This window comes from Lactuca saligna, chromosome 6 (genome assembly GCF_052625555.1).
Source record: "Lactuca saligna cultivar CGN05327 chromosome 6, ASM5262555v1, whole genome shotgun sequence".
Lineage (NCBI taxonomy): Eukaryota > Viridiplantae > Streptophyta > Magnoliopsida > Asterales > Asteraceae > Lactuca > Lactuca saligna.
Genome location: NC_136422.1, coordinates 182,832,295 through 182,858,230, shown reverse-complemented (window position 1 = coordinate 182,858,230; position 25,936 = coordinate 182,832,295). Strand labels below are relative to the sequence as shown.

Sequence of the window (25,936 nt, the reverse complement as noted above, 5' to 3'; positions counted from 1 at the left end):
ACTTTCAGGGATCGACTCCCGTTTGGGGAAGTCACCTCCACCATTGGAGCCAACAACAAGGGATACGTCCTCCCTACGGTATGTGTCGGAACTTCTACGACATCAGGGACAGAGGTTCAGCCGACCAAGCACTCCCGGTCATGGTGGGCAAACTGGCCAACCAGTCCTATCAATCCGGGCTCCAAGCAAATCGACTTCGCGAAGTCAACGTGGAAGTACAAGTTCACACGTCCGACATCCGTCGACTGGATAGGTTGCAGGATGACACACATCTCCGCACCGATGCATTCCAAGCACAAATGATTACAGCCCTCGCAGAAATGAGGGAACAGCAAGCCACCTTCGACAGGCGTCTTATGGAAGCAAAGCAATCAGACGCGGAGTCAAGCTCCAAGCGCAACCTACACCGCAAGTAGTGCTTGCTAAATCCCAAAATTTTGTTATAGATTAGGAACTCGGCTAAAAGTCTTACTTTTCTTTAACTTCTGTATCGGAGATCCTTAGAAGGGTCGAAAATTTTCCTAACTCAAAATGTAACTCGGCATGTATTTAATATATATGAAGAAATTCAATTGTGTATAAATTCTTTGACTACCACTCAGATTCATAAGTTATCTAAAATTGTGCCAACTTTTATTAAGAGTCAAACTCTAAACCATGGGTAGTTCAGTCGAATTTATAAATTGATAAAAATGACAAATTTATTAACACACTAAAAACTTATGTTCTTCATTCTATTTATTTATCAGCACAATGCCGCCCCGTAGATCTACACATCGTATCAACAATGCACCACCTCCACCATCACCCCCTCCCACAATGGAAAATGCCGCATTGATAGCTATTGTAACGGCTGCAGTAACAACGGCAATGGTACAAATAAGCAATAATGGTTCTGGTGGGGGAGTAAATAGTTCTACAAATGGCCAACCTCAAGGTCGCCCAGGGGATTGTACATACAAAGATTTCATGAATAGAAAACCCATTAATTTTAATGGGGCCGAGGAATAATGGCTCTATCCCAGTGGATAGAGAAAACTGAAGCGTTTTTGAAATTTGTTCCTGTCCGGAAGGGAACAAAGTGAAGTTCGCTGCCTGTACTTTCTCTGAAAGAGCTCTGACATGGTGGAATGGCCATGTCAAGTCACTAATGCTAGTAGTGGCTAACTCTATGGGCTGGGAGAACCTAAAACAAATCTTACTTCAAGAGTACTATCCACGGGGCGAATTGCAAAAGCTCGATTAGGAACTTTGGGGCCTTACCATGGTAGGCTTAGATATCATGACCTATACCAACAAGTTCAGTGATTTGGCAATCCTTTTCCCAGGAATAGTTGATCTAGAGAGCAAGAAGATCGAAAGGTACATCTGGGGACCGTCACCCCAAATTCGAGGGAGTGTTCTATCTTCCAAGCCAATCACCTTCGATAGCGCCAAACAGTTGGCACAAGCTCTCATAGACCATATGGTCTGCCAAAACTTCGCAACTACCGCACCGGAAGATATGCTGAGAGAATGTACCCTTGAGTTCCAAGGGAACTGGGATGAGCACTTACCTCTGGTATAATTCTCATACAACAACAGTTTCCACTCGAGCATCAAGATGACAACTTATCAAGCCTTGTATGGACAAAAGTGTCGTACGTCGTCTTGTTGGCTTGAAGCCGGAGAGAAGCAGTTTATGGGCCCCGAGATAGGCCATGGGATTGTTGAAGTTGAAAGTGATTAGGGAAAGGATGTTAGCGGCTCAGGATCGTTAGAAGATCTATACTAACAAGAAAAGACGACCAATGACTTTTGAAGTTGGGGATTCAGTTTTGCTAAAAGTCTCACCGTGGAAGGGACTTATAAGATTCGGGAAACGAGGAAAGTTGAGTCCAAGGTTTGTTGGACCGTTCAAAGTTCCTCAGAAGATTGGGAACCAATATTAGAAACTGGAATTGTCTGAAGAACTCGATGGTATTCATAACACTTTTCATGTGTGTTATTTGAGAAAATTCACAGGAAAAGTTCCTAACATAATTCCTATCTTAGAGTTAAGAATAGATGAGAATAAGAGGCTGATCGAAGAGCCTGAGGCAATTGTTGATCGTAAGACTAAGAAGTTACGACGCAAGATGGTCGACTTAGCGCTAGTCCGATGGAAACATTCGAATGGGCCGAATCTCACTTAGGAAACAGAAAGTGACATGATGAGTCACTACCCACATCTGTTTGTTGATGCATGATTCCGAGACGAAATCATCCTAAGGGGGAGAGAATTGTAACGCCTGGGTTTCAGGGCTTAGCATTTTTGGACGATGTAATAGTCTAGGTCAACTATTGTAACTCTTTTTGAAGTAATAAAGATGAAATATTTGAATTCTATGTGAATTATGTGTTTTATAAATATATAGTTAATAAAGAATAAAAATAAGCGTCAAAATTAAAGTGTGAGATAAGTCTGAAATCTTTACATAAAGTTTTAGTGGTCGAAACAAGGATTCCGGGGATATAAAGAACGCCAAAATCTCAGTTATAACGAAGAAGTTATGGCTCGTCGAAGTTTTACGGCAAAACCGGCACGGCACCGGGAGACGTAAATAGTGAATTTATGATGGAGGACTTTTTAGCCTTAATGATCTAAACCAAATCTGTAGTATATGTTAAACCGAGAACATCCATAAAAAGAACGCCCAAATCTGACTTCATATGAGGAAGTTATGATTTTTCTAAGATTCGGCTTAGCAGTGCACGACCCGAAACTCGAATTTTAGTTCAAGCGATTTTTGGCTTACGCAACCTAAATGAGAGTTGAAGATCTCATTAATAGGAACTCAACGGTAAAAAGACAGACGAAAACAGAGTCCGTATGTAGAAGTTATGAATTTTACGCGGACGTTTAACAGTATAATCTCTTTGTACTGTTAAATTTAAGATCGATCGAGAATTAGCCAACGGAGTCAAAATGAAAGTTGTAGATCTTATTTTTACCTACGCGTGGATATAAATAACGTCAAAAATGAAGGTCATATGTGAAAGTTACAGATTTTAGAAGTCGGAAGTGTGCTGTGCGAAAATGGGTGATGTGACACAATCTTGGCCATTGTTTTCTCCTCAAGTCTTGCCACTAGATGGTGACATGTGGCACCAAGATTAGCCAATTTTCACCCTATAAATAGAACCTCTCCCACCCTCATTTTCTTCACACCTTTCTCATTCTTTCTTCTCTTTACTCTCTCTCTAGAACCTCTCTCTAGCCCCGAAACCCCCGAAAAGCCTAGGGAACCTCCCTAACACGAGGCGGAAGCCCCGGAGTGCTAGACGGCTCCGAGAAAAAGAGCTTTTCGGCTCAGGAACGCTGCTCCAAGCAAAGCCCGATTTTCTATAAAAACCGCTGTAAGTGAGCTAAGCCTACGCTATTTTTAATATATTGTTTATTTAATTATAGTAACGTTATTAGGAACTTATAATAAGTATTTGGGCTATTATTATGGGTTATATAAGTATTGTTTGACGCTTATATAATAGTAATAATATCTAGACTATTAATTAGTCTCGGTGAATAATAGACTAAACTTTAGTGGTAATAATACTAGGTTTCGTTGAAGGAAATTATTTTTAAGAAGCGAAGCGCTGTATGAGTTCGGATTCACCATCTTTTCAGGTGAGTGCATAGTTACTTTCAGCTTACACATAGATATGAAGTATTTTATATAAATTACGTGTTGTGTGTGCATATTATCTGTATACTTGCTATCTATGTTGGATGAATGATTTTATACATTTTTTTAAAATGATATAAACTGTATATGTATTTTATTTCTACAAAATGTGTTGGGTAAAACATGGGTAGATGTAATAGTTGTTGTGTGACAAAATAAAATAATGAGAGGCCTCGTTATAGATGTTATTGATGATCCAGTCATCTAGCGGAGTATAGATGACGACCACAGACTATTCTAGACAGTCCAGTGGAACGCTAGCAGGCTCGCAACCTGTAGGTGTTTATTTGAACTGTGTGTTTAATTGAACTGTGTGTTCACCAGGTGTACTCCATCCTCCACATGGTTGCCTTAAGGACATTTATTGTTGAGGAATCCCCTTAACAGTAGTGTCCATCCCGATGAAAGTCCTTAGACTAGGTCCCTTGTGTTATATGTTTTAGGGACGTAAAGTGAGGATAACGGGAATGGGTAATCGGGTTGTTTGGTTTGATAAAGTTAATAAACTTATTTATTGTGGGTTGAAAACCCTATGTGCTCACCAGGCTCACAAGCCTGACCCACTCAGTTTCTTGTATTACCGGTAGTGGCGCATGAGCATAGATATGATATCTTGGGATGAGAAATTAAGAAATTTTAGGTCTGTAAATACAGAATAATGTAGTAAGGCCTATGTTGTATTGTTAATGCTAATGATCTGTATCGAACATGACATCCCGAGTCTTTTTAATGAAATGCATTTCTATGGAAATGCTTTTGATAAATCTTTATCATATTTTGTTTTGGGACAAATTCCACAACACTTTTATTTAAAATGTTACTCTGATTTTTAAACAAAACATAAACAAAATCGGTCTTTTCTAGCCATGAAAATGGCCATGTCACACACTCTGATGATTTGATTAAGTTGTAATGAATCGTTGATTGAAAACAAATATATTGGGATTTCATGGTTTATGCAATTGTGTTTTATTAACTAAAAGTGAAAATTTTCTTTAAAAATTTGTGTCGTTACATAGAGAGAAGTCCAAGCTTGATGTTCGCAGGAGGTAACCCCTTCGGGGCTTGATGGTAGGAAGGGAGAGGAAGTTCTTGTTTAAGGTGGAGTTCAAAGAATACTCAAGTCAAGGTGGAGATTCTTAAATGTGACTTGAGCATTTTGAGCATTCTTATGGAGGATTTCAAGCACTTACAACTCAAGGGAGCACTTGAGGTTCATTAAGCATGCGATAATGGAACAAATCATCTAAGAGGGCATTGGATCATTTAACAAAGGAACGGATCAAGTGCCAAATGAATGAATCGTCTAAAAGGGGGTTTCGAATAACTTGGAATGGCTTGGACCATCTTAGAGTGACTTGGAGCAACATGGTCCAACATGTTGAGCCATGAAGATGTTGAGCCATGAGGATGTTGAGCCAAGTGAAGATGTTGGACCAATATGGAGAAGTTGTGCCACTTTTGGGAGATGTTGAGCTAAGCATGAAGGATGATGTGCAATCCTTGCACAAGATTGGTTGCCATCTTGGTGCAAGATGTGCCATCTTGGTTTCTTGATGAGCCATGATATTTTTGATGAACCACATGTTCTATGAAGTTCTCTATGATACTCAGAAGTTTGTGATGCTCAAGGAATAGTGTAACGTCCGTGTTTCGAGGCTAAGCATTGATTCGATGATGTAATAGTTGTTTATAATGATATAATAAATTAAGAATGAAAATAAGCGTCAAAAATAAAATGTTATATAAACCCGATATCTATGAAGAAAGTTGTAGTGGTCATGACAATGATTCCAAACATACAAATAATGCCGAAATCTGAGTTATAACGAAGAAGTTATGACCTGTCGAAGTTTCGCGACAAAATATGCATGATTTTGTGTGACGTAAAAAGTGAGTTTACGATAAAGTTCTTTGTATCCTTAGCGATCTAAATGAAAGTCGTAGTATGCGTTAAACCAAGAGCGTGCATAAAAAGGACGTCCAAATGTGACTTCGTATGAGGAAGTTATGAATTTTCTAAGATTTAGCATATCAATGCACAACCCGGAATTTGAATTTTAGATCGATTGATTTTTAGACGACACAACCTAAATGAGAATTGAATATCTCATTAATAGGAACTCAACGATAAAAAGACGGTCAAAAATAGAGTCCGTATGTAGAAGATATGAATTTTAGACGGTCGTTTAACAGTGTAATCTTCTCGTACTGTTAAGTTTAAAATCGGTCAAGAATTAGCCGATGGAGTCAAAAGGCAAGTTGGAGATCTTGTCAATACCTACATGTGGATATAAAGAACGTTAAAAACGGAGCTCGTATGCAAAAGTTATGACTTTTTTTTAAAATTGACTGTTTTACCTGCGTCCGGCGCCACGTGTCAGCACCAGACGAAGCCATGGTGCCTACGGAAAGCTCACGACGTGAGAGCCAAGTCTCACGACGTGAGAGGCCCCATACAGCTTATAAATAGAGGCGTATATCACCACCAAAACCATTATTTCTCTCCGATTACCCCCAAAACCTCTCTTCCATTCCATAGTACTTCCTAAGTGCTAGAAGCGAGTCCCGGAGATCCCGAAGGCTCCAAGAAAAAGAGTTTTTTTGGCTTGGAACTCTACCCCTACAAAGCTCGGTTTTCAAGCAAACCTCCAGGTTTCATCGAAGCGAAGCGCTGTCCAAGTTGGAATCACCACCTTATCAAGTGAGTGTATGGTTATTTTCACCTTACACATAGATATGAAGTATTTTATACAAACTACGTGCTATATGTATATATTATATGTTTACCTGAGATCTATGATGGATGAAAGATCTAAACTTCTTTCCTTTCAGATCTTAACTTTTCTTTCAGATCTAAACTTTTTCCTTCAGATCTAAACTTTTTCTTTCAGATCTAAATTTTTTCCTTCAAATCTGAACTTTTTCTTTCAGATCTAAACTTTTCCTTTAGATCTAAACTTTTTCTTTTTAGATCTAAGACATTTCTTTAGATATGAACTGTATATGTATTTTTTTGTCAGATCTAAACATTTTTCTTTAAGATCTAAACCGTATATATATATATATATATATATATATATATATATATATATATATATATATATATATATGTTATACTTTTAGATCTATACTGGATGAAAGATTTAAACTTCATTTTTTTTCTCATATCTGAACTGTATATCTATTTTATATCTACAAATATATTGGGTAAAGCATGGGTAGATGAAATAGTTGGTGTGTAATGAAATAAAATGATGAGAGACCTCGGTTGTTATAGATAGTTGCAATGGCATAATTGGATGATATGACGAGAGATTACTGATTATAGGACAATAGAAAATAAATAGAATGTTGTAAGGCATATGTTGTTTTTTTAAGGCCAATTTTGTTTTATGGCATATAATGTTTTGTTTATGCTTTTGATCTGTATTGACAATGGCATCCCAAATTTTTTATTGTAATGAAAGTGGGTTAGATCTGATCCCACATCGGCCGGGAAGGAGAACATAGCATTCCTTATAAGGGGTGTGCGTACAATATTGTGATACGTGCCAGAGGTGGGTGTTACACTTACGTCCAAACTGTAGATCCAGGTCCTTTAAGACCTCCGAAACCATAAAGTCACAAAGTTTATGTGCTTACATGCATGGTTGGGGTCAAAACATAATTTTGGTCCATTTAACAAGCTTCAAGACCAACTAGCACTTGCATAGTTGTGGCTTAACCATCAAGATCCGATTTTTATGACCATATATGCTTCTAAGAGTCCAAATGAACAGCTTACATGCATGGTTGGGGTCAAAACATGATTTTGGTCCATTTAACAAGCTTCAAGACCAACTAGCACTTGCATAGTTGTGGCTTAACCATCAAGATCCGATTTTTATGACCATATATGCTTCTAAGAGTTCAAATGAACAACTCTTATGCTCTGAAGCCATCAATACTCAAGCATTCTCAACAATGGAGTCTAAAGGTGACAAAAATACCCACATAAACAAATCTAAGCATACAATGGCCAAATATGGAACTTGATACCTCAAAAGGGTCAGAAGTCAGGGGTGGATCTATAATGGTGCACGGGGTTGCACCGGCAACTACTAGATTTTTTTGTATTAATTTAAAAAAAAGTTTTTTTTATTATTATGCACCTATAAAGAAACAAGTTTATTATTATTGCAATCCATACATTTTATCAAAAGTTAGGATAGTTCAGTTGGTCAAAGGCGTAGATTAAAGTTCCCATTTGTGAAATGGCTCAAGTTCGAATCTGGCCCAAAACAAGTATTTTTTTTATTTATTTATTCTTACATTCACTTGTCCTTGCCCACAATAATTTTTTTTTATTTATTTTTACATTTACTTCTACTTTTATGTACAATTTGTTATTAGCCACCAAATATATCTAGCCAACAAAAAGGGATTGGTGAATATAGCTTGTTAAAATTTAAGTCGTTTTCAGTAAAACTCAATTAAATCATTTTCTTCGTTGTTTAAAATTCATATCTTAATCGTTTGCTTTTTCATTAACTTGACAACCATTTAGTAAAAAATCACTTTTTTTTCATTAGCAAACATATGCTCCCTAGAACTCAAAATCATTTCAACCTTCTTCGTATTTAATATATATTTTTATACACAATTGGATATGTTAGAGCTACATACAAATTCTTTGTGACCCATGACCTTTCATAATTTTCTATTTAATTTCTTTTCGATGTAATAGCTTTTACATCACAAAAAAAAAAAAAAAAAAAAAAAAAAAAAAAAAAAAAAAATCGATAAAACAATAATACAATAATATGATAAATTTTGTGAGAATAGTTTTATGTTTAAAAAACATTAATTTGTCGATATATTCATAGATTGAAACTACGTAATTTTAATATGTTCTATATGTAAGGTTTCATACACATTACACACATATGTGTATAGATGCATTACATATATTTTAAACTAAACAACTGCTTCTCTTCATAATTATTAAAACTAAGGTTAACTCAATTCATGTCTCATTCTATATTTTGAATTGATTCATTTGTTTTGTCAAGCAAAATGTATCGAACTTATACAAATGCATTTATTAGTTGGCATTTGTATAATATATATTGCTCCAATTGAACTTATAATAATGCATTAATTCATAATGAAATTTTGGTAATAAGTCTTCAAACCTTTGTACGACCACGACCAAAACGGAAATAAGCTCCACGTGACCAGGAACCTACCTATGAAAAAAACAGTTTGCCCTTCACGAAGTTTGTCTACAGAAATTTGTTTTGTTTAATGCACTCGTAACTTTTTTTGTTATATTTGATCGGAATTTTTTTGTGCTCCTACTACTACTTATTCCTGCGTCCGTCCCTGTCAGAAGTGATGCCAATCTCCTGGATCTATAAGCTCTTAGTGGATCCTTGCTTCTTCTTCAAATTCTACTCTTCCCTTCTTACTAACACAACACACAAACACTGTCAAATGGCTTCCAAATCACAAAGGCACACAAATATGAGCTAAGGTTTTCGTGGTGGCTGGCTATGGGTGAAGGGAGGCTGAACAAATAGGGGTAATGTTCTTTATATAGGGAGTAGACCCTAAATTTTAGGGTTTAAGGAGCTACACACGTACGTTGGGCATACGTGCATGGCTTCCGCGGTTCATTCTAACATGTACATTGGGTGTACATAGCAATGTACGCCCCGTGTACGCAGTTTCCTCAGCCCACTTGAAAGGCCCAAAGGTCAAAGCCCAACCAAACAATTCCACAATTTAATTAAAGATAATTAATCATAATGCCTAGAAAAATTCCAGATGTTACAAATTCTCACGTCATGAGTTTGGTTTTTTGCTAAAGTCTTCTTCTTTTAAACTCCGTTAAGCTCTTGTTTTAGCTCTAGTCCTTCCAAGCTCCAATATTTATCACTCCTGGTCCTTATTCTTCAAGAATATCATATTTGGCTGCAAAATGTAATTTAATTTAATAAGTATCAAATATCTTTGCAATTAACCAAAATATTACTTAAAATGTATTAAAATAATATCTAAATATATGTATAGATATGACAATATCAATGATTGATCAACACGAGAGCTGAGAGCTAAAGATACCTAAGGGGCGAACCAAATATAAGCTGAAGGTCAGGGGCAAAGCAGCTTCAAGCTGAAAGGCTATTATTTGTATGTATTATATATATATATATATATATATATATATATATATATATATATATATATATATATATATATATATATATATATATATATTGTGGCATGTGGTATTTTGAAAAACTCATTAAACTTTGTGTTTACTGTTATGGATTAAATGTTTTTCAAGTTGTGTTTCTGGCAGTGGGAAAGCTCCAGCTTGACCCTGTTGCATGTGCGTCTCCTATCTATTATGTTATTTAGCTTCCACATTTTCGAATACATTTTACTGGTTTATCATGATTCGAAGCTTTTGTCACTTGAGATTTTTATTAAAAAATAGTTTGGAATGTTTAATTTATATTTAAAAAAAAAAAATTGGTTTCAAAATTTAGAAATTTACATACCTTAATCTTAATACCATGTTTCAATCATTATATATGTTACGTACCGTAATCTTAATGCAAGGAAAGTTTCCATCATTATATATGTTACATACCCTAATCTTAATACCAAGAAAAAGTTTCAATCATTATAGATTTCTATTTCTATGCATGGACTTTTTCTTATGTAACTTTTTATATTGTAAATTTATTATATCTCTTGAGCTTTTCTTATCCAAATACATTGGTATTTTATAGTCTCAACAAAATTATGCCTAATTAATACGAAGCGTTTTAGGGGTTTTTTTTATTATTATTATTTAAAGGAAATTCATTTGCAAGATAAAGTTAGGCCAAAAAATAATAATCGTATAATAAGATTAAATTAAGGTTAGGTTCATCCATTTTATCACCCTTTTCTTTCTCTTTTGAGATGCAATTTTGTTTGTTTTCACATTAAGTAGTGGTTATACTTATACATTCTTAATTCCTTTATCATAATAAAGACTCTGAAAGTAAAGAGATTAAATAAAAGGAAAAAAAAAAAAAAAAAAAAAACCCTAAAGATTCTAAAGTTTGTTTACACATGATGTATCAACATTGTCCAATAAATACAAAAGTAAATATAAAAACTACGACATATGTCATATGTCCTGTTTATTCACAAGGACATTGCACTATGTGATATGCCCTCGAACCACAATAGAATGGTCTCCATCGACATGTCCTACAACCAGTTTTCTTTGGACACATACGTCCTTCAACTTGATCCTCTTCCCCACTTTTTTCATTTCCCCCCTCCAAATTACCCTTTTCTTGCAGCTTTCCTCCACCGTCCCCCACAACCCCGTCACCATATCGCCGGCGATCTCCCTTCTTTCTCAATTCTATCTTCAAGATCAACAACTCCTTAAGACTAAATCCTTTTCCTTGTTTTTCTCCATACGAACTAAAAAGATATTAACTCCAAGTAGTAGTTGTTGCTGCCTTGATGAGATGAAAGCTCTGTCCTTTTCTGATTTCAGGTAAATTCGTACTTTTGAAGGGGTTTCCTAGCTGGGTTTTTTTTTATTGTGGCATGTGGGTTGTCGTTTGGCTTCTTGGATGTGTTGATGTACTGTTTACGTGATATTTAGGTAGGTACGAAATGATCCTAACCAAGAGGATTTCGTTTCTTCGTAATAATCTAACAAAAGTTGCTCTGTTAGGATTCTTAGTTGATAAGTGCAGTTCAGGATTTGTTTGAAGGAAATTGAGAATCTTTTCTTGTGTTTGGTTGGAATTTCCCCCAAAAAAAAGATTCCTTCTTTATTTTACGATCAATTAAGCAGATCCAAAATCCGCTTCCATGAAGTTGATCTTAAGATCGTGAAATCCCCCCCAAAAAAAAGAAGCCATCTATTTGGTTAGTTGTGAGCTGTGAGTTTTGATCAATGGAGGCTAGATTTGGGGGAAATCCTCATCATTACTATGGTCCTGTGGTACCGGAATTGGAGGGTGTCGGAAAGAGAAGTATGGAATGGGATTTAAACGACTGGAAATGGGATGGCGATCTGTTCACTGCCACCCCATTAAACACAATTCCATCGGATTGCAGAAGCAGACAACTATTTCCTGTTACGTCAGGTGGCTCTTCGTCTTGCTCAGATGAAGGGAAAAGGGAGTTGGAAAAAAGGAGAAGAGTTGTGATTCTTGATGATGATGAAGAAGTTGGAGGTCTTAACTTAAATCTTGGAGGCCAAGTGTACCCTATAACAGAAGACGATTTGGAAAGATGGGAAGGGAAGAGTGGCAAAAAGACTAAAGTAGCCCCAGCTTCATCAAATCGTGCAGTGTGTCAGGTGGATGATTGTCAAACCGATTTGACGGGTGCAAAAGATTATCATAGAAGACATAAAGTTTGCAATTTGCACTCCAAGGCCACCAAAGCATTGGTTGCAAATGTGTTGCAAAGATTTTGTCAGCAGTGCAGCAGGTCAGTTTCTTGTTTGTTAAAAACACTTTATTATTATTTTTTTTTTTTTATAAAATGAATTATGGGTGTGTGTGGACAGGTTTCATGCACTTGAGGAGTTTGATGAAGGAAAGAGAAGTTGTCGCAGGCGATTAGCAGGACATAACAGGCGAAGAAGAAAGACACATCCAGAAAACACAGTTAGTGGAGTGTCACTAAATGATGAAAGAAGCTGTAGTTATCTGCTTGTTAGTCTCTTGAGGATCCTCTCTAATCTACAATGTAAGAAGATTTTTATCATGAATGATGTATTAGAATTTGTGTGGTTTATATAGTTGAAAATTTTGTTGGAATTGCAGCTAATACATCGGAGCAAAACAAAGATCAAGATTTGGTGACTCATCTTTTGAAAAACATCGCCAGTCTTGCTGGTAATGTGAATGAGAAAAACTCATCTGGAATGGATGCTGGAACATCTTTTGCAACGACCCCTGAAAAGGTGAAAAAAACTTTCATTGACATGTTTTAATAATATAATCCAATATCTAACTCATACGAGTCTCTGCAGCCTGTGAGACAAATTGAAAGTGTGAATCCTTCAATGGTGGATAGAGATAGAGGGACTCCAGCTGCTTGCCAGATCACACATCCGTCAAACAACAAAGCTCAAGCTCAAGCTCAAGCTCCCATTGAAGTTGAAGCTGCTAATAATAATAATAATGGGATGGAGGGTAGAGTTGGAAAGATGAAATTGAACAACATTGATTTGAACATGGTTTATGATGAATCTCAAGATGGTATGGAGAGGAGGTTTGAAAACATAGACAATGTGCCTTTGTGGTTGCGTGGACACCCTCACAAATCAAGTCCTCCTCAGACAAGTGGCAACTCTGCTTCAACAGCAACACAGTCACCATCTAGTTCCAGTGGGGAACCACAGGTATAAAATGTTAATTGTTGCTTGCAAAAGACATGAATGCCCTCATCATCCTCAACATTGAAATAAAAGCTTCTCCAAACCCTCTTTTAGCATGTATTATTTATATCTTTCATTAAGAGTTTGTTTTTTTTTTTTTTGATATTATAATTCAGAGTCGTACAGACCGAATTGTATTCAAGCTATTTGGGAAAGATCCTAATGAGTTGCCTCTTGTTCTCAGGAACCAAGTACTCTTCTTTCCCTTTTGTAGACTTTGGGTTTTGGTTATTCTTGGATTAGACTAATCTTGTGTAAATTTCAGATCCTTGACTGGTTATTACACAGTCCTACTGATATTGAAGGTTACATTCGGCCTGGATGTATCATATTATCAGTTTATCTTCGAATGGACAATTCCTCTTGGGACGAGGTAAATCAATCTATTCATCAAAAATCGATAAAACAAACTTACAAGTGTTTTGTTATGATGCACTGCAGCTTTGCTATGATTTGAGCACCCATTTGAGGAAGCTTTTGGATGCATCAAATAATTCTTTCTGGAGAACAGGATGGGTTTATACTAGGGTTCTTGATCATGTTGCCTTTTCTTGCAACGGTCTGTGTTTACATGTTTTTAATTCTTTCTTCTTCTTTTCACTAAAAAGTAAAACTCATCCAGAATTTTCATGTGTTACAGGTCAGATTGTTTTAAACACAGCTTTGCCAAATAAACGCCATAGAAACTCCAGCATCTTGAGCATCACACCCATAGCAGTTTCTGCATCTGCCAACACTCAATTCTCTGTAAAAGGCTTCAACATATCATGGTCAACCTCAAGGTAATGTCTTAATGAGAAAATAAGGGAAAGTTTGGTAAGCAAGTAATTTAATGTCAAAATGCGTGCTGTAGGATGCTATGTGTGCTAGAAGGGAGTTACCTTGTTCAGACAAGCTGTTCAGAGTTGTTAGATGCAACAGATTTGATGATGAAGCATGAAGATATCCAGTCCCTTAGCTTCTGTTGCTCTGTACCTAATATTTCTGGGAGAGGATTCATAGAGGTGAGGTTGATTTTGTAGTTGATTGAATCTTAGGCACTTGAATAACCTTTTGGATTGTGTGTGGATTTGATTAGATTGAAGATGATAGCCTCAGCAGCAGTTTCTTTCCATTCATAGTTGCAGAAGAAGATGTTTGTTCAGAAATCTGTACACTGGAGAGTGATATGGGTGAAGAGAAGACAGAAAGAGGGGCATTGGAGTTTGTGAATGAGATGGGGTGGCTTCTTCATAGAAGTGAGTTAAAACTGAAACTGAGAATGGAGGATCCAAACACGGATGGTTTCTCGTTTAAAAGATTCAGGTGGCTGATAGAGTTTTCAGTGGACCATGATTGGTGTGCTGTGGTCAACAAACTGTTGACCATCATCCTGGGTGGGACTGTGGTGGTGGATCATGATGGCTCGGTTGAAGCTGCTTTAATGGAGGTTGGGTTGCTCCACCGAGCCGTGAGGCGAAACTCCAACAGCATGGTTCGGCTGCTCTTGAATTACCACCAACAAAATTTGTTTAAACCAGATGCTGTGGGGCCCGCTGGGTTGACTCCTCTTCATATTGCATCTGGTAAAGATGGTTCGGAGAGTGTTTTAGATGCATTAACAGATGATCCTCAAATGGTACTTTTTCTTCTTTTCTCCACTTACAATGCCCATAAAAATAAACTTGTCTTGGATTTTCTTCTTCTTAAAGAAAGTTTGTTAGCTTTTTTATGAAATGTTTTGAGCTTAGGGATTTTCTTGGATTTCTCTTTGTTCCTGAAGAAAGAAAGTTGTTTAACCTGAATAAAATCTTGATTTTGGTTCAGGTGGGACTGAAAGCATGGAGGAACTCTAAGGATAGTAGTGGCTTGACACCTTATGATTATGCATCAATGAGAGGCCATTATAATTACATTCATCTGGTTCAAAGAAAGATGAACAAGAACAAGAACAGATCAGAGAAGGGGGGGCATGTGGTGGTGAACATGCCTCCTCCGGTGGTGGCTGAGCCGCCCCATAAAGTTGCCGGATTTGAAACGGAGAAGGCTGTGGTGGTGGTGGTGCAGAAATCGTGCAGCCGGTGTGAGCGGAAACTGTCATATTATGGTGGTGGGCGGTCTTCACTGGCGATATATAAGCCGGCAATGCTGTCAATGGTGGCAATAGCTGCAGTGTGTGTGTGTGTGGCTTTGCTGTTCAAGAGTTCACCTCAGGTTATGTATGTGTTCCAGCCCTTCATTTGGGAGAGACTCAAGTATGGAGCAAGCTAAAGCTAATACAAGTCTAGGATTTCAATTTTTTTTCTTCTTCTTTTGGATATAATTTTATTAACGAAGATATGGTTATGATCCTTTATATATATAATATATATATATTCTGACTGGAAAATTTATATGTAATGTGTATATGTCTGTATTGATGTTATTCCATCCAAATACAAGCTTTTCTTCCATAGGTGATTGGGTGATACGATAACTTTTTATATTTGAGGTAGGGTCAATTTATATGTAACGTGTATGCGTCACTTTTTATATTTATAGCATTTATGTTTGTACTTCAGACTTGTCTACCAATTTCCCTATATCCACTCATAAGGAAATTCCTCTCATGAATCTCAAAACATCATCATTACTTTGTATAATTACAAGTGTTTGGAACCAAGTCAAATCTCCATGACTCCGTGTGACATAATCTTGATCTCGTGATATGTTAACCGTTGAAACAATCATGATGTGATTGATATTAGAGAGCATGTTTATTGCAATAAAATTGAGTGGCTTATGAAATGCTAATATAATTTGAAGCATTTGGAATGAATGAGATGTGTTGCATGTATGATACTTGTATTACATCAGCTCACGTTTTGTCGTGAATTTTTACGTGTTTTTGTTACATACTAGAAAAGTAGAGGAGGAAAAAATGATATTATATATATACTATGGGTAGTGGATATTGTCCTCAAAAGAATTAGTTTTACTATACAAAAAAGATTTATCGATCCAACTTGTTGTCCGTTTGTTATCCAACTCGTTGTACGATGATAACGAAGTTTTATTATATATTGAATTATGGCTTTTATAAAAAAAATTATAAATATTGCATTTTTTTAATATAAATATGGTACTAAATACAAAAACTAAATCAAAATATCAAATAATTATAAAATATTCAAAAACTATTTTTCATAATAATTGAAAAAAGTTTAATGTGTTCAATATAAAAATCTAAATTAAAATGTCAAAGCAACAAAAAAATCAAAAAACTATTTTTTATCAGTGAAAATATTTCAAAGTGGGTTTTAAATTAATTAACAATAATAGCTAACAGTACCAATCATATATAATTTTTGTTTAAAAACGCAAGTAGTAATCAATTTAATAACATTACACAACTCAAATGTAATATCACAACCTGAAGCCTTCAAAATATCATCGATATCTAAGCAACTCATAAACCTTCAATTTGAGGACTAGTCAAAACATCTAAAATCAATATAAAATAATTAAAAGAAAAAATCAATGTAAACTTAAAAACTTTTCTCAATTGTTTTAAAAAGTCCCTAATTTATTTTTTATTTTTGTTGTTGTTGTTGTTGTTATTATTATTATTATTATTATTATTATTATTATTATTATTATTATTATTGTTGTTGTTGTTGTTATTGTTGTTGCATTCTTAGAGCATAAATTTAAGTTTAAAGTGCTAAAAAAGTCATTGAACCTGTTATAATATGTTTTCTCAACCACGTAGGTAAATTTATTCTGATGTATATGCATAATCAACACTTCGTTGGCATAATTCATCTTCCCATAGAAGTATTCCGCCGAACACTTTGAGGGCAAACTCAATGATGTTTAAAGAAGGTTGATTTGTTGGGGTAATCGAGGGTAAAGTTGTATAAAGCCAATCGGTTGTCAACCATACATAATCATAGTGTATCCCAATATTTTTATTAAATTGCCATTTGTAACGAGCCAAACCTTGTACTTATCATCTTCGTTTCAAGTGTTTATCCTCTTCTTGGATACCGGTTTCACTTGTACGGGTTGATGAACATTCGACAATTCCATAAGTTCCATGTTCTGTTTTCTTCCTGGACGCCAATCTAACACATGCAAATAGCAGTGGTTTTGAAATAATTTATAGTTGTATCCTTCACTTAGCATTTAATCTCTAGCCTGAGGTAGATCGGGGAAATCGACACAGACCAAGAAAAAAAATAAGGAGTCAAATCGCCAAACACTGTTAAAATTAAGAAGTTAAAGGCAACCACTCTTAACAATGGAGTTGTAGGAGAGAGTATCCTACCAACGACGATGGGTGATAGTTTTATTTTATTTACTTCTTTTCCTAGTTTATTTTAGCTAATTTCATCTCATTTTAGTTAATTCTAATGCATATTTTCTCTTTTTTGTTATTTTCATTTTTATCGGGTACTTTCTAGTCTTTTGAGCTTAATTGCAGGATTTAACAAGACTATTCAACACGGAGGATGGAAGGAATACGGAACTTTTAGAAACTTGCGATTTACTTATGGGCTAAGCTATGGAACTCTTGGACTTAGATTGCAACGAAGAAGACAATCAGGCTTATTGCCAATATGATGATGGAGTAAGTTGGACTTAATCTTTATTTAAGAATGATGAAATACAACCTTTGGACAAACTCCACAAGTGATGGTTTGTGGAATATGTGCAACAATGTGTCATCCCACGGATATGTGTCACATTCTTCAAGAGGATGTTGAACATGTAAATGCCACTAGAGAATTCCAAAACTACCACAATAAACCATCTGGTTACCAAAATATATACAATTAAAGTTGGAAGTCATATCCCAACATAAGGTACAACCCAAGACCATTACCTCAAAATGCATTTGTTGGACCTTCTAACCCCCCCCCCCCCCCACACACACACACACACAACACAACAACAACCCCACTACCAACATCTATAACCCCATTATCAACCCAAACCACACCCTCCACATCATCACCAACAACCTCCTCAATCCCAACCTAGTAGCTCTGTAATGTCCCTTGAATACATTGTCAAGTCTCTTGCCACTAGCACCCAACAATTCTGAAAATAGACAAGAACTAGTATTTCCAACCTTGAAGCACAAGTGGGAGATATATTTACATCCTTAAGCAAGTTGGAGTCTCGTGACAAACTACCTTCTCAAACTGAAAAGAACCCCAATGTCAATGTGGTGACCTTGAGTAGTGGCAAACAAACCGGAGAGAGTAGCTCAAAGAAGAAGTCAAGGGAAGATGAGGAAGAAATAGATATCACTCTTATTGAAGTTCATATTGTCAATAATGATGCACAAACTGAAGTTCCAAAAAAGACTACCTCTCTAGTGACTCCAGTAACCACTCAACCACCAGTTCCCTCCCGACTTGAAACTTCAAAGAAGAATGCAGAGGAGAAAGAGATCTTGGACACCTTCAGAAAGATGAGGTAAACATTCTTTTGCTTGATGAAATCAAACAAATCCCTAGATATGAAATTTTTTTGAAAGAACTTTGCACAAACAAAAGAAAATTGAAAGGGAATGAAAATATTTTAATGAATGAAAATGCATCCGCGACGTTGCAAAGAAAACTTCCACCTAAATGCAAAGACCACGAAATGTTTACAGTTCCTTGCAAAATAGGGGATGTCACTTTTAGCAGTGTCATGCTTGATCTTGGTGCTTCTATTAATATCATGCCATATCCAGTATACAAATCGTTAAATGTTGGTCCTTTAAATGAAATGGATGTCATAATTTCACTTGCGGATAAATCAAATGTTTTTCCTACAGGTGTTCTAGAAGATGTTTTGGGGCAAGTGAACCAATTGGTATTCCCATCGTATTTCTATGTGATTGATTTATAGGAACAAGTTTCCTCCAAATCGATTCTAATCTTGCTCGGAAGACCGTTTTTGGAAACGATTAGGACAAAAATCGATGTGTATGTGGGTAGTTTAACAGTGGAATTTGATGGTGAAATAATAAGCTTTAATATTTATGATGTTATGAGATATCCTAGTGATGTATCATCTTTATATTTTGTTGATGTTGTTGAACCACTAACCCAAGAGTTGTTTGAGTTGACAAATGGTGACATGTTGGAGATGATTCTAAGCAAAGGGTTCGATTGTGGGAAACTAAACAAGAAACTAAAGCTCTATTCTCTAGATCCGGAAGTTGAAAAGCTAGTTAACAACTTGGAGGTCAAGAAAACTACACAATTCGATGTCAAGCAAATTGAGTTGCCTCAAACTTACACAAAGTTGCCACCTTCCTTTGTTCAACCACCAAAAATGGAATTGAAGGTCCTACCTCAATACTTGAAATATGCTTATCTGGGAAAGAATGAGACTCTTCCAGTTATTATTTCCACTCATTTAACCGAATTCGAAGAAGAGCAACTCCTCAAAGTGTTGGAGGAACACAAAGAAGCCATGGGTTGGACGATCGTGGATATCAAAGGATTTAGTCCCTCTACTTGTATGCATAAAATTTTGATGGAGGATGAATACAAGCCAAGCCGGGATGCACAAAGAAGATTGAATCCGCCTATGATGGAAGTTGAGGAGAAAGAAATAGTAAAGCTTCTTGATGCGGGGATGATCTATCCTATCTCGGATAGCAAGTGGATGAGCCAGGTGCAAATGGTACCAAAGAAGACGAGAATCACAATCATCAAGAATAAAAAATGTATTATGGTCCCCACCCGTGTGCAAAACGGGTGGAGGGTATGTATTGACTACCAAAAGCTTAATGCAAGCACGAGAAAAGACTATTGCCTTTCATTGATCAAATGTTAGAAAGTTTGGCCAGTAAATCTCACTATTGTTGTCTAGACGGTTATTTCTGTTTTCACCAAATTTCGATGCCATTGGAAGACCAAGAAAAGACAACCTTTACATGTTCATTTGACATTTTCGCATACCAGAGAATGTTGTTTGGATTATGTAATGCCCTAGACACTTTCCAACGTTGTATGGTTAGTATTTTCTCAAAATATGTCGAAACATAATTGGAGTTTTTATGGATGATTTTACAGTATGTGGAAGCTCCTTTCAAGAATGTTTGACTAACCTCACACAGATTTTGAAAAGATACGTTGAAACAAATTTGGTTTTGAATTTTGAAAAATGTCATTCTATGGTGAGTCAAGGTCTTATTTTAGGTCACATTGTATCAAAGAAAGGAATCGAGGTAGATAAAGCTGAAATTGATGTTATTCAAATCTTACTTATCCGACTTGTGTTCGGGAAGTTCATTATTTTTTAGGTCAGGCAGGTTTCTACGGAAGGTTCATCAAATATCTTTCAAAGATAAGAAGACCAATGTGCCAACTCTTGCAAAAGGAAGTTGATATCGAGTTCAATGAGGCGTGCAAAAAGGCTTTTGACAAGCTTAAGGAGTTGCTTACATCCGCTCCCATCATACAAGCACCAAATTGGGATATCCCCTTTGAGATCTTGTGTGATGCAAGCAACTATGCTATAGGCGCCGTTTTGGGTTAAAATAATGGAAGAGTCGCCTATATCTACCCCTGAAGGTTAATCTGGGTTCTTCCCCATTATCTACCTCTGAAGGTCCTGAAAAATGTTAGATATCAATGAGTAAGTGAAACACTTAGTAAGCTCACAAAACTATAAATTTATCATATATCACGGAGCATACAATTCTTCAATTCATCAGAATGTTATAACCTTGATTCTAGTCTTACATCAATCATCATCATACATATTTTATAACTCACATAACACATAACATCATATATAAAAAAGTGAAACTCACCTAATAGTAGCAATCGAAACAATATAGGAATCACTACAATTAAGTTTCAAGGAGGATTATGCATCTCCGGAACAACTTATACCATATAATCATACACATGACCATGTATTGGACGTCTATACTTTTCCTATAACTATCATATGAGTTCTCATCAATTCAATGGGTCAAGTTGTCTCAATTAAACATGATGTATACATCCTGCTTAAACAATGAGTTGCATCTCAGCATCTCGATGTGTCGTGTTCTATACGTACTGGACAAGGCTCATTGGTTCCTAAGCCCACCGTGTCACATGTTAGAATCAAACACGTCACATTTTAGGGTCAGGTGAAGAGGAGTACCAGGGTTTCTTAGGGACTCCAAGACATGTAATACTAACCTAGGGTTAGGTGGAGAGGAGTACTTACTGGTATGAAGTCGAAAACTAGGGCAAAGCTCCAAGATTCTCTTCTTTTTTTTGTCCTATTCAACGTCTCTTTGGATATGTCGTTCTCTAGTCATCTCTTCGACGATTTTCTCCACCTCTTCCTCCCAAATCTCCAAAAATGTAGTTGGACTTATGATTTATGGAATATGCTAGGGATAATTTGAAAACCTAGTCCTTAATCTCATTGATTCTTTTTTTAATGACTCATGTATTCTACTCTTGAACCCCATCGATGTTCCTCCTTTTTTCCTTGTGTTACTCAGGTTCTTAGATTCCAGGAGGAGTTTAAGGCTTATTATACATATGAGATATAAGGTAAAAAGGCTTGGATTCCCCTTTTGGGGTTGAAGCTCGTTTTCATGCAAATAGACACACTTTTGACAACTTTGGTCCCGTTGGTTTAGGTTTATCACATAATAGTATTTATCTCTAAGATTATAACATTAATTGTTGGGAATTTGTTCAAGTTTAGGTATCAAAAACTAGTAAAATGACAACGAAAGCTTAAAATTTATTTCACCAAGGATCATTTTACATGATATTTGCAAAGATAAAATAAACAATCGTAGAAAGATTTAAGGATTACAATCTTTGAAGCCTTTGGATTTTTTGACAAAGATGGTTGTTGTAGATGGCAAGAACTCAAACAAGAGCTACTCTAGAAGTATCCACCATAAGCTCCAACACATATTAGGCTATGTTTGGCGTACTAGCTAAAAAACTAGTTGTTAGCTGAAAAGTTAGCTGATAGCTGAAAAGCTAGCTGTTAAATAAAAAATTAGCTGATAAAAAATAACGTTTGGTAAAACTAACTAAAAAGCTAGCTGAAAAATGTGAAATGATGTAAAATTACATTAAAAAGAATGTGTTTTTAATTAATTAAAGGGTATATTTGGGAAATTTTAAAAAACTCCTAAAAAGCTAGTCTAATTAGCTTTTTAAAAAGCTAGTCTAAGTAGTTTTTTAAAAAGCTAGCTTATAAGCTATTTGTTGGTTTGCCAAACATGACAACTTAAAAAAGCTCGAAAAATAAGCTAGTTGTGACGCACCAAACATAGCCTTAGTATCCTAGTTCCAGTCTTGTAGAAACTTCAATCTCTTAAGCTTGAAAACAAAATATGATTTTACCTTTAGAGGAAGGGATGAAATGAGCTTTTTCCTTCTAACACTTAAAGAGAAAAAAAAATAGAGGATGTATGTATATTTTTGGTTTTGGAAAGCATCCAAGTAATGTAACACCCTATTTTCACTTTTAAATATAATAAAGTATAAATGTTTGTTTATAAAATTCAAAGTGAAAATATGTTATTTTTAGCAAAAGTAATCAAAATGAAAGTTATAGCCGACGAAATTATGAACGTGCGGATATATAAAGAACGTCGGAAACCAAGTTCGTATGAAAAAATTACGATCATCTAAAGCTAACAAGAAAATAACATCTTCCAATCACCACTAGACGGACATTTAATGCAAAACTATTGTGTTATGAGTTTTTTTTAGAACCAAATATTTTCAAGGATTTGTAAATTTATAAGTTATCGTTATGGTCTTTTTCAATTATGATGGTGAATCCAATTTCTACCGTCTAGAAATAGACGACTTACACAATTTTTTAATGTTACAGCGAATTCATTATCAACCAATTATAAATTGACAACTTATATAAAAAAAAAACATTGTTACCCATAAAAAAAATTAGAAAAATAAAACTAAAAAGTTAACAAAAAAATCTTCAGTTATGGATGTTTAAGTTTAAACTAAAATAGAAGTTTCTCACATCAAGTCCATGGAAGACAAGGACAAGCGAGTCTTGAATCCTAGTAGCCATTAAGCCATCTCCATCACATCTAACAACCATCCATCACCATATTATAACCGTCTCAAGCTGGCCTATACTCATTTAGTATGAAAGACTGCAGAAATTATTAACATTTAAATCTTACACTACACGCTGCAATCTTTGGATAAAAAATGACACACCCAAATCAAAAGCTGCTTCTATCTCACAAAACAGCTAACTTATACAAATGAAGATGAAAGCAAAACCAGATTAGATTTTTGTTATTAATGGCAATGCCTCCAAATACACTTCTTATACATCATATATTATATAGGCCCTTCCACCTTCTTCCTCTTTAAACAAACACTAAAACAAATCATATATTAAAAAGAAAAAACACATACACACACACACAGACAATCACATTTAACCAAGCAACCAACCAAGAAAAGCGAAAACACCACATAATTGAATTTCCTTCTTGTTTTTATGGCTTGTCCCACTTAAGTTCCTTGACGACCTCCCATGTGAAATCCGGATCTGTCCTACCAAAATGTCCATACGCCGCCGTTTTCAAAAACCTCCCATTTCCACCTCTTTTAAGATCAAGATTAATGGATATCATTCCAGGCCTGAAATCGAAGTTCTCCTTCACAATCTTCAAAATCTCCTTATCAGGAATCTTACCAGTTCCATAAGTGTCAACAAACACCGACAATGGCTCAGGGACACCAATGGCGTATGACACCTGAACAATCGCTCTCCTCGCCAACCCACAAGCCACAATACTCTTTGCCGCCTGTCTCACAATATACGCCCCACTCCTGTCCACCTTCGTTGGGTCTTTCCCGGAGAAAGCACCACCACCGTGAGCACCCCAACCACCGTATGTGTCGATGATGATTTTCCGTCCAGTCAGTCCGGCGTCACCATGAGGACCACCGATCACAAAACGACCAGAAGGGTTGAGATGGAAGATGGTTTTTTCATCAAGGTAGTTTTCAGGGACGACTGGTTTGATGACGTGTTCCTTGAGATCAGCTGCGATTTCATCGTTTGTTACAGTTTCATCGTGTTGGGTGGAGATGAGAATGGTGTGGACACGAAGAGGAACCATGGCTCCGTTGTCATTATGGTATTCCACCGTCACTTGTGTCTTTCCGTCGGGTCTCAGCCATGCACAGGTGCCGTTTTTCCGGACTTCAGTCAATTTGGCGCCAAGTTTGGTGGCGAGGACGTGACTGAGGGGCATCAGTTCAGGGGTTTCATCAGTGGCGTAACCAAACATATGGCCCTGGTCACCGGCGCCGATGTCTTCAGGCTTCTTGGTTAAATGACCATGGACACCTTGGGCGATATCTGGGCTTTGTTGCTCGATGTTCACAAGGACCTTGCAGTTGTCGGCGTCCAAACCCACGTCATCAGAAACAAATCCAATCTCCCGGCAGGTGTCACGGACGATCTTTTCGTAGTCGATGTTAGCTTTAGTGGTGATTTCCCCGAAAACCATCACCATGTTGGTTTTCGTGCAGGTTTCACAGGCGACCTTGCTGTCGGGGTCTTGAGCTAAGCAGGCGTCAAGAACTGCATCGGAAATCTGATCGCAGAGTTTGTCTGGATGTCCCTCGTTGACAGATTCGGATGTGAACAAGAAGGTCTCCATTATTGCAAAGCTGAATATTCGATCAAATTGGTCAGTAAGTAATTAAAACAAAAAAAAAAACACTTAAAAACGAAGCTACAAAACCTTTAATTACGAAATTGTGACATGATTTCAACTCAAAACTTGGAACCCTAAACAGACTGAGTAAATAATAGGTAGATCAATGAAGCATACGACACGGAACAATTCCTAATTCAAAGCATGATGAAGTGATAGATCTGTGCTAATTTGGTGTTAGAACAAGCAGAGTAAACTATGATTCAGCTCCAGATCTGAGTAAATTGCTAGAATAAATCAAATTCAACCTAAGATAAACAGTTTTTCATATCAATTTCAAACCTAATGGAAACTCTAACGAGAAGAATCAACAAAAAGCACACACTTCAACAGCAACTTAGCATGTCATAGAGATGATTAAAAAACCGGGAGAATCAACGTAAGCATATAATCCACGGCTAACGAGTTAAACAAAACCACAAATACATCGCAAACCGACACAGTTTTAACATTTGGCCTTGGATTTTTCAATCACCGACAAACGTAGAAACTTTCCGGCGTTGCGGCGGCCGTGAATCCAGAGAAAGGGAGTAGATTATTAGATTAGATTAGTCCAAATACCTTTGGGAAGAGTAGAAAGGAGAGGATGAATCTGTATGGTTTGATCTTCCTCTTCTTGCTCTTCTGAAAGCAAAGGAGCTAAGGGCGAGGAGTAAAGGCCGTGGAGGTGTTGCTTATATAGGCGGGGATGGAGGTGGGAGTGGTGTAAGATGGAACGTACGTGCCAGATTCATTCTGTGTGTGTGTTGGTGGAATCTTAGATTAGATTATATCTTGGCCCTTGGTTTGCATTTTTCTTTTCATATTTAGGACTTAGGAGTTGGTGAATGAAAATGATATTATTTTCTTTTAATTTCTTTTTGAGAATGCAAGTGATATATGAATACTTGTGTGTTTTTAGTCTGTATACTTAAACCAAATAAAAAACTAATAATCCCATGTTGTATTGGTAATAATGATATTAATTGTATTATTGCTATTTAACTATAAGCAGAAGAGCCTTGTTTCAGTTAACCTTTTATCCTTTTTCTTTTCAGTTAAGCATTACTTATCATTCCATTTCAT

At 36.3% G+C, this 25,936-nt stretch overlaps 3 protein-coding genes across 4 annotated transcripts; 2 read left to right on the top strand and 1 right to left on the bottom strand.

The window, feature by feature from the left end:
- Window positions 1–10,898: 10,898 nt before the first annotated feature.
- LOC145001015 (squamosa promoter-binding-like protein 1) lies at window positions 10,899–15,700 on the top strand. Of its 2 annotated transcripts, XM_078960333.1 has the most exons (12): window positions 10,899–11,256; window positions 11,368–12,206; window positions 12,286–12,467; window positions 12,545–12,684; window positions 12,754–13,125; window positions 13,278–13,352; window positions 13,427–13,534; window positions 13,603–13,720; window positions 13,802–13,943; window positions 14,015–14,165; window positions 14,240–14,779; window positions 14,968–15,700. In XM_078960333.1, the coding sequence occupies exons 2-12, from the start codon at window positions 11,665–11,667 to the stop codon at window positions 15,409–15,411; spliced, it is 2,814 nt and encodes a 937-aa protein (XP_078816459.1). In that variant the 5' UTR covers window positions 10,899–11,256; window positions 11,368–11,664; the 3' UTR covers window positions 15,412–15,700. The 2 variants fall into 2 exon arrangements, with proteins under 2 accessions (XP_078816459.1, XP_078816458.1); XM_078960332.1 differs by having other exon boundaries at window positions 10,899–12,206.
- A 1,986-nt stretch (window positions 15,701–17,686) lies between these two features.
- Window positions 17,687–20,667, top strand: LOC145003169 (uncharacterized). The gene is made up of 6 exons (XM_078962302.1): window positions 17,687–17,752; window positions 18,236–18,606; window positions 18,648–18,978; window positions 19,027–19,135; window positions 19,232–19,890; window positions 20,509–20,667. The coding sequence occupies exons 1-6, from the start codon at window positions 17,687–17,689 to the stop codon at window positions 20,665–20,667; spliced, it is 1,695 nt and encodes a 564-aa protein (XP_078818428.1).
- A 2,738-nt stretch (window positions 20,668–23,405) lies between these two features.
- Window positions 23,406–25,573, bottom strand: LOC145000787 (S-adenosylmethionine synthase 5). Its single transcript, XM_078960064.1, has 2 exons — window positions 25,433–25,573; window positions 23,406–24,824 (listed from the first exon to the last, which is right to left on the bottom strand). The coding sequence occupies exon 2, from the start codon at window positions 24,812–24,814 to the stop codon at window positions 23,639–23,641; it is 1,176 nt and encodes a 391-aa protein (XP_078816190.1). The 5' UTR covers window positions 24,815–24,824; window positions 25,433–25,573; the 3' UTR covers window positions 23,406–23,638.
- Between the last annotated feature and the right edge of the window lie 363 nt (window positions 25,574–25,936).